We start from the raw sequence: 9,910 nt of genomic DNA, 5'->3' as shown, positions 1-9,910 counted from the left end.
AATGATATCTTGAATTAATGCTATTAATTTTGAACCTATATAAAAATAAAAGCTGTAGTCATATAGAATAAATTGAAGGTTTAATAAACCTTCTTAAACAACTACGAAGTGAGGTAAAAATGGAATTTTAAAGTTGACATAAGGTCTGCTAAATAATGTAATAACTTCCTTCTTTCATGATTTCAATCTCAAGGCTACAGGAGACCTAAGACTTCACCAAAAACTTTAAATTCCATTGTCTCAGGCGTCTCATGGCAGTTTTCATCTCTGTGTTCCTCAGTGTGTATATAATAGGGTTTAAGAGAGGGGTGACCACAGAATAAAACACAGCAAGGAATTTATCTAATGACTTGATGGGAAAAGGCCAGGCATAAATAAAGATGCAGGGTCCAAAAAACAGAAGAACTACTGTGATATGAGCAGTCAGTGTAGACAGAGCCTTAGATGACCTATCAGAAGGGCGGCGCTGGATGGTCAATAGAATGATACCATAGGAGATGATTAGCAGAACAAAGGAACACACACTGAGCACACCACTGTTGGCAATGACCATGATGTCTAGCCCATATGTGTCTGCACAGGCAAGTTTGAGTACTTTAGGCAGGTCACAATAAAAACTATCGACCTTATTGGGACCACAAAAGGGTAAGCTCACTGCAAAGGCCAACTGGCTCACTGAGTGTAAGAAGCCAATTCCCCATGCAGTAGCCACAATGCCAACACACACATTTCCACACATAATTGTAGTATAGCTCAGAGGCTTACAAATTGCTACGTATCTATCAAAGGCCATGGCTACAAGGGTTACCATCTCACTGCCTCCAAAAAAGTGAAGGAGGAATATCTGTGTAAAGCAGCCCTTGACAGAGATCACTTTGCGTGTGTAGAAAAAATCAGCAATGGTCTTTGGAGCTGTGACAGAAGACAGACACAGATCAGCGAATGAGAGGTTGGCCAATAGGAAGTACATAGGAGAGTGGAGATGGGAATCATAGCTCACAGTCATGACAATAAGAAGGTTTCCAAATACAATTCCTACATAGAAAACCAAAAAGAATACAAACAGAAAAATCTGAAGTTCCTTAGAATCAGAGAGTCCAATAAAAATAAATTCTTTCACTGCAGAGCGATTTGCTTCTCTTGTTGATTCATTCCAGAAGACAGTCTCTGAACTTGCCTTGGAAAGACAATAAAAACTGTCAGACTTGTGATGCAAACTTATGTCTGTTCACTCAATAAGGACTTGTTATGATATGTTGCATAAATCTCCCAAACTAAAAGTAAAAAGTCAATTTAAAACTCATTGCTTTCTTGCCTGTCTTGTTCTTCAGTTAGCCAAGCCTCCCAATTTCTCTATGGCTTTACTTTCCATCCTAAGACAATGTTATTGTTCTTGCTGCTCTCTCGGTGCTCTGTTCTTATACTGATTTCTAAATGTCAAGACATTAAGAGGTATAGAACAGTCCTTACATTTTAAATGTTAAAGTGCTTAGGAGAAAAAGAATATCACCAAATGAAACAAAATGTACAAAATATAAATGGCAAAACTAAGCAAATATATAAAAGTTCTAAAGATTATATGACACAGAACATTTGAATAACATAAAGGGCAGAGATAAATATGATGAGAAATGCACTATGGGAGACAAAATTTTATGAAGGAATGTCCTTGTAGAATTCTCTTATTTGTTATTAGTTTGGAAATTTACTTACAACTGATTGTGCTTAAGAATTATGTTCATCTTTCCATTTTTCCAGATTTTTTACTTACCCTATCCTAGTAAAGAATCAAATAGCTATATACAATATCCTATGCAAACTTAGTAACTCTCTTTTTTCCAAATATAGGGAAGATCTAATCATAAAATTATTCATTAGACTCTAATTTGTAGCTCCTTAATCCAGTAAAAATATAATCACGTGAACACTGAGAACACTCAAGAATCGGAATCCTACTGTGAGATATGTTATGTTGTAGCTAGTTCATTAAGGCATTTCTTTAGAATCATACAATGCAAAAGGTGGTTTTGAGTTTCAATTTATTTTAATACGTTGAAACATTTTGGGAATAGAGAAAAAGATAGAAAAGGAAAAATTCCAGGACATGTCTCCATGAGAAATATGTCTAGGATGAAGATGGCTCAAGGGTTTTTATCTGAAAAAAAGTCAATATGTACTATAGTAAAAAAAAATAAGAATTTAAGAATGTAATTTTTCAGAAAAAGAAAAAAGAAATCTTGTAGGTCAGAATGAGTCACATCTGCCAAGTTATGTTGCTAGGAGGAGAATGATAAAATGCAACCCCCAACTAGTGTCCGTCTACCAGTAGTGTACAGTCTCCTCACGGTTTGTTAGAGAATGTCAAAAAGACTCAAGATGCTTTTGAAGAGCATACAGATTGTATTTTTAATTTCCATTCATTGAAGGATTTCTCCTGCATCTCACACTGCGTAGATGATACTTACAGCAGAGCATGACTCAGAAGAAAATACTTGAATTATGTAACCCTGAACTCAATCATTAAAATATTGTACTTTTTATAACCATTTTGTACCTTAATTTGTTTTTCAAAGAAAACATTTTTTTATTCATAGGGATAGTAATCAAGGCATTGGATTTGAGTCATATCCACAGCTTGATCCTGGATGTCTGAAGAAAAGTTCCTGGGCCTTCCCTTTTTTCATTTCAAAAATCCCAACCAATAGTTCACAGAATCTCTAAAGTTTTAACAATTTATTTTGCAACTTTTATGTAAAAAGAAGAGGCAGAAAAGGGATAACATTTTAAATGTAAATAAATAAAATAACCAAAAAAAAACAACCCAAAACCAAAACACATAAACAAAGACAAACAAAGATTAAAGCTAGGTTTCCCTCAGATTATTTTTTTAAAAATGACACACTGAAATGAAAATACCAGATTTGGGGGCCAGAAGAATAGTAAAATCCACCAAATAAAGAGAAAGTAGTTTGTCAGGAAGGAAACTAGGTGTAGAAGTCAGTATTTATTGCTACTAGAACATCACTAGTGAGGGGTATTCTTTTACTACTACTCATGTTATTATAAGAACTTAAAGCAACCCAACAGGATTTTCATTTTTTCTTGAGGAAAAAAATCATAATTGAGTTCTGCAAAATAAAATCCTACTCATAGTAACACTTAATTATCAACAAAATTCTAACCTGTTGCTTCTACTGAAAAATTCAAATGCCATTCCACTTACTTCGTTCATAACTTGAAGAGACAGAAGTGATCTTAAGAAACAGAACAGTACAGAGTCCCTTTATATACTCTTTCAAAGCATTAACATTTCTGGGAGATTGGCTTTTATGTGAATCATTCTCCTCAGCAAACTGGGTAATGGTTAAGCATTCATGAAGTCATCAGAAGCCCTTGGAGAATTCAGAGACAGCCTGAGGCTTCCTGGCAGACTGATTCAATGTTATAGGTTTTCACTTAACCTTGGAGGAAACATGGTCTATTCCTCAGTTAAGGGACATTTTCACAATTTCTTGGGTCACTGCATAATATTAGTATTTCATTCAATCTAAGTTTGATTGTCAAAAATTAAAATAAATGAGACAATATGGAGAAATTAAATTTTATAAATATTAATCAGGTAATCAAAGGTAATATTTAGACTTTATATGAATAGGATAGCATAAGCTATCAAGGACCAATATGTGGAAAACATAGAAAAAATACTCATTAGTATTAACATTCTCAGTGCTTATAGTTTGCTCTATTTTTCAGATTTAACTACAATGAAGACATTAAAATTTGCTGTGATAAACAACAAATGTTTTTAAATTGTATCTAATTTCAGAAAATGAGTGTTCAGAAGTCCTCTAAATTATACATGCCTTTTCCTCTAAATCATGAAACTCTGCAAAGAAGACTACCAGTCCAGCAAAGTTGTGCTATTATAATATACAACTTTTTGTGTGGAGATAAGGTATTACATGGTTCAAAAATACTATGGTCTCTATCTTAAATGACAATATAAATCATGCATTCTAAGCTCAGCTGGGAAGAACACATTCAAGCTTTAACAGTGTGCTTTTCCGCTTGTTCATCCTTACAGTATACAAGACTATTTCTTCGGCTCACATATTTTTGCTTTAGTAAACCGGTGTTTTTCCTCACTGTACCCATATTTCTTCCCTAAGAGATATCTATTAATATTCAGTGTTGTCCCATCTGCAAACCGATGCTGATAACGTTTCATTACACATATATTTGAAATTTTTTTTACTTAATTTTAATCATTTTTTACAGTTCAGTTTGTATCCCCATCCTTGTCGGCCCTCAGAAAGTTCCTCATCCCATTCCTCGTCTCCTATCTCCAAGAAAGGATGTCCCCAACCACCATTCATCCCACCCTTCCACAACATCCCACCCCACCAGGCCTCTACACTCCCTGGAGCTGAAAGTTTCTTGAGGTTAGGCAAGACTTCTCTCACTAAGGTGAGACAAGGCAGTCCTCTGCTATATATTTGTCAGGGGCCTCAGACTAGCTAGTGTATGCTGCCCAGTTGGTAGCTCAGTGTCTGAGAGAGCTCATGGGTCCAGTTTAGTTGACACTGCTGGTCTTCCTATGTGGTCGCCCTCCTCCTCACCTTCTTCCAGCCTTTCCCTGATTCAATCACAGGGGACCTGAACTTCAGTCTATTGGTTGCAGTATGTACATTTTTACAAGCAAAGTGACATAGAATTTGTGCAGTAATCTCTGATACACTTTAGGTATGCTGATTAAGAAAAATCAGTGCTCCAGGTACGTAAATATGAAATGAACAATATTATTAAATTTATTGAAATTGGATAAAATGAAGTAGTACTTATTGTTTAAAAAACTCTACCAGGCTATAATCCACATAGACAGATAAGGTAAGTGACCTGTGGAATTTACCAAGTATCCTCTCTCCCAAGTGTGTGGCCAAGCCTGGAGTCTAGAAAACACCTGGATTTGACCACTGCTCATTCCCACGGCACCAAGACACTCTTGGCCAAGCCCTGAGCACAGATGTCCAGATCTGGTCAGATTTCTGACTCCCTTATTATGCTATTTATAGTGCTCCAACTGTCCTTCCTTGTGCAAACAGTCTAATGGGCTAATAATTCATTGGGGAAATGCAAATCAAAATGTACCTGAGATTCCACCCCATACCAGTCAAAGGTCAAAAACTCAGGTGACAGTGGATGCAGGTAAGGATATGGAGAAAGGGGAATACACCTCTATTGTTCGTGGAATTTCAAGCTGGTATAACACCTCTAGAAATCAATCCTAAAAATTGAAAATAGTTCTACTTGAAGACCCATCTATACCACTCTTGGGCATATACCAACATATAAAAAAATACATGTACCACAAAATTCATAACAGTCTTATTTCTAGAAGCTGGAAATAACCAAGATGTTCTTCAGCAGAGGAACGAATAGTGAAAATGTGTTACATTTACACAACGGGATACTACTCAGCTATTATAATAATGACTTAATGAAATTCACAGGTAAATGGCTAGAACTTGAAAATAACATCCTGAATGAGGTAGTACATCTCAAAGAACACATGTGGTTATATTCACTGATAAGTAGAAATTAGGCAAAAAGTTTGGAATACCGACAATACACATCACAGATCATATGAAGGTCAGAAAGAAGGAAGACCAAAATCTAGTACTTCAGACCTACTTATAAGGGGGAACAAAATCATCAATGGAGGTGGAGGGAGGGAGGAACTTGGGAGCAAGAGATGAGGGGGAGGAAAAAAAGGGGGGCAGGACCAGGAATGGGAGGAGATGGTGCAGATGTACAGAGGGTCAGGAAATTGAACAGAGGTATGAAGCAATGAAAGATGGGGAACTGGAGTAGCCACCAGAAAGTCTTAGATGCCAGGAAAGGAAGAGGCTCCCAGGACCCAACATTGTGGTTGGGAGGATGACGTTAGATGAATTATCCCAAAAGGGGAGAGAGAACCTGTAGAGAACAAACTCAGAGGTTTGGTAGGTAAATCCCCAGCTTTGAGGGATGAGGCCATGCACCTATTTCAAAAATATTAACCTACAATTGCTCCTATGCAAAGGAAATGCAGGACAAAGAGTGGAGCAGAAACTGAAGGAAAGTCCATCCAGAGACTGACTCACTTGGGGTATCCCATATTCAGACACCAACCCAGACACTATTGCTGATGCCAAGAAGTGCTTGCTGAAAAGAGCCTGATATGGATGACTCCTCAGAGGCTTGACCAGAGCTTTACTGATACAGATGAGGATGCTTGCAGTGTTCTGGCTGAGCACAGCAACCCCAATTGAAGAGTTAGAGGAAGGACTGAAGGAGATGAAGAGGTTTGCAACCCCATAGGAAGAAAAACTATATGAATTAGCCAGACCTCCCCAACAATCCCAAGGACTAAATAACCAACCAAAGAATATACACGGAGGAACCAATGGCTCCAGGTATGCATGTATGTAGCAGAGGATTGCCTTATCTGGCGCTAATGGGAGGGGAGACCCTTGGTACTGTGAAGACTCGATGCCCCTGCCTAGTGGAATACTAGAGGTGTGGCAGGAGTGGGTGAGTGGGTGGGGGAGCACCCTGATGGAAGCAGTGGGGAGGGGGATGTCATAGGGTGATTGTGCAGGAAAATCCAGGAAGGGGGATGACATTTGTAATGTAAATAAATAAAATAACCAATAAAAACATATTTTTACCTTATAATCAGCAGAATTTATTACAACTGAATCTCAAGTGAAATATTTAAGAGGAACACACCTTAATTTTCTAAAATCAGCAGAGAAAATATTAGTATTCCACAGAGTTTATACTCATGATATCCAATTTATACCTGACAATATTACATACACGTACAGATCACACATCATCAGTCATGTGATTAATATTTGACAGAGATTTGCCATGCATAAGGGTATTATATTCACAGCATGTGTTTTATCTAGTCATATCTCACACTTTTAGCATGTGATCTCATAGCTAAGTGAGGATGCTTCAATCCCACTTAGAAGGGGAAGGACATAATAACAGGAGGCTGAGGGAGGGAGGGACCTGGTTGCAAGAAGGGAGGGGTAGGCAAAAGTGGAACAGGATCAGGTAGGTATGCTGGGAGGCATGAGACAAGCCAGGAGAATGAATGGAAAGAAGCAGCCTCTGGGAGTGTAAGGTGGGGGGACCCTCTAGATAGTAGCAAAGATCCAGAAAATTGGAGACTCTCAGGATTCAATGAAGGTTACCTGAGCCAAGATGCCCAAAAACAAGGAGAGGGAATTCAGAGTCCATATCCAGTAGATAGACAGGGCCTCACATGGAGGAACTGAGTTACTAACTCACAATCAAAATTTCTGACCCAAATGTTCCTGTCTAAAAGAAGTACAGGGACAAAAATGGAGAAGAGACTGAAGGGAAAGCAGTCCAATAAGTGTCCCAACTTGAGATCTATCTCATGGGGGAAGGGGACACCAAAGCCTGACACTACTACTGATGCTATGACATGTTTACAGATGGAAACCTGGCATTCTTGCCTTTGAGAAGCCCTCCAGCAGCTGACTGAGAAAGAAGCAGATACTTGCACCAGTCATTGGCCTAAAGTTGGAACCCTTTTTTTTTTCCTTTTCTATAACAATTTAATTGACATTAATAAAGAAGAATATAGTTACCAGGTAATATAAATTTGATATGTAATAGATTTCTTCCTATTTCTTTTTTTTTTTATTAACTTGAGTATTTCTTATATACATTTCGAGTTATTCCCTTTCTCGGTATCCAGGCAAACATCCGCCTCCCCCCTCCCCTTCCTTATGGATGTTCCCCTCCCAGCCCTCCCCCCATTGCCGCCCTCCCCCCACCAGTCTAGTTCACTGGGGGTTCAGTCTTAGCAGGACCCAGGGCTTCCCCTTCCACTGGTGCTCTTACTAGGATATTCATTGCTACCTATGAGGTCAGAGTCCACGGTCAGTCCATGTATAGTCTTTAGGTAGTGGCTTAGTCCCTGGAAGCTCTGGTTGCTTGGCATTGTTGTATATATGGGGTCTCGAGCCCCTTCAAGCTCTTCCAGTTCTTTCTCTGATTCCTTCAACGGGGGTTCTATTCTCAGTTCAGTGGTTTGCTGCTGGTATTCGATTCTGTATTTGCTGTATTCTGGCTGTGTCTCTCAGGAGCGATCTACATCCGGCTCCTGTCGGTCTGCACTTCTTTGCTTCATCCATCTTGTCTAATTGGGTGGCTGTATATGTATGGGCCACATGTGGGGCAGGCTCTGAATGGGTGTTCCTTCAGTCTCTGTTTTAATCTTTGCCTCTCCCTTCCCTGCCAAGGGTATTCTTGTTCCCCTTTTAAAGAAGGAGTGAAGCATTCACATTTTGATCATCCGTCTTGAGTTTCATTTGTTCTAGGCATCTAGGGTAATTCAAGCATTTGGGCTAATAGCCACTTATCAATGAGTGCATACCATGTATGTCTTTCTGTGATTGGGTTAACTCACTCAGGATGATGTTTTCCAGTTCCAACCATTTGCCTACGAATTTCATAAACTCGTTGTTTTTGATAGCTGAGTAATATTCCATTGTGTAGATGTACCACATTTTCTGTACCCATTCCTCTGTTGAAGGGCATCTCGGTTCTTTCCAGCTTCTGGTTATTATAAATAAGGCGGCAATGTACATAGTGGAGCACGTGTCTTTTTTATATGTTGGGGCATCTTTTGGGTATATGCCCAAGAGAGGTATAGCTGGATCCTCAGGCAGTTCAATGTCCAATTTTCTGAGGATCCTCCAGACTGATTTCCAGAATGGTTGTACCAGTCTGCAATCCCACTAACAATGGAGGAGTGTTCCTCTTTCTCCACATCCTCGCCAACATCTGCTGTCCCCTGAGTTTTTGATCTTAGCCATTCTCACTGGTGTGAGGTGAAATCTCAGGGTTGTTTTGATTTGCATTTCCCTTATGACTAAAGATGTTGAACATTTCTTTAGGTGTTTCTCAGCCATTATTGGGGAAAGGATTAAAGAAGCCTAAAGGGAGAGGATCCCATAGGAAGACCAGCACTCTCAACTATCTGAGACCCCATGGAGCTCCCAGAGACTCAGCAACCAACCAGAGCATACAGGGGCTGGTCAGAAGACCCAGCACATACACAGTAGAGTTCTGACTGGTGCAACCTCAGTGGGAGATGTGCTTAATCCTTAGGAGATTTCAGGCCTGAGGAAAAGGGGAGGCCTGTTGGGGTGGGTGACCTTCACAGAGACAAGGGAAAAGAGGAATAGGATGAGGACTCTTGGAGGGCAGTCTGAGAAGGGTGGTCAATGACTGGAATGTAAATAAAAACAATAATTTTTTTAAAGAAAATTTTTAGTCACTTAGATTATATTGGTAGTGTAAGAGACCAGGCAGCGGCAAACTTCTGTATATTCCTTATTGATACAGTGAATGGTTTTGAAAAGTTGGCTGTCATTATCAATGCTGGGATGAGTAACAGGAGATTTTACTTGTCCCTCTCTTTCTATTTACACAAACTTGTAGAACTCAGTATTCCTCTTCACAGAGAACTCCCTAAGAGATGTCCAAGGTAATTATTTCCAACTTTCTCATTTTGTTCAGAACACAGAACCTGTGACACGGAACACCCATGAGACAATTTCAGGGACTGAAGATTGGTCAGGCTGAAGGGAAAACTGTCTCTACACAATATCAGTGTCTTCATAAGCACTTATTAGATGGGAAGAAAATCTGACCCAAGAGAAAATTGTGAATTTGGTAAGTCATCTCTCTGACAGTCACCTATTACATAATTCTTAAAATATTTCTAGTTATATCTTTATACCAATGTCTACTATGTATTGTGTTGAGAATTTTTTCTTTGTCTTTTGTCAGCCTTGAGGCCAATTAAAGTGTTTTCTCT

General features: G+C 38.9%; 1 protein-coding gene across 1 annotated transcript; it reads right to left on the bottom strand.

Annotated features, from left to right (window-relative positions):
* Positions 1-205: 205 nt before the first annotated feature.
* On the bottom strand, positions 206-4,376 carry Or4f4a (olfactory receptor family 4 subfamily F member 4A). The gene is made up of 2 exons (XM_039106584.1): positions 4,277-4,376; positions 206-1,224 (listed from the first exon to the last, which is right to left on the bottom strand). Exons 1-2 carry the CDS (start codon positions 4,374-4,376, stop codon positions 206-208), a joined length of 1,119 nt encoding a protein of 372 aa, XP_038962512.1.
* Positions 4,377-9,910: the final 5,534 nt, after the last annotated feature.

The sequence above is a fragment of the Rattus norvegicus genome, chromosome 3, assembly GCF_036323735.1.
Source record: "Rattus norvegicus strain BN/NHsdMcwi chromosome 3, GRCr8, whole genome shotgun sequence".
NCBI lineage: Eukaryota > Metazoa > Chordata > Mammalia > Rodentia > Muridae > Rattus > Rattus norvegicus.
The sequence above is the reverse complement of the archived record's forward strand: the minus strand, read 5'-3'. Positions and strand labels throughout refer to the sequence as shown.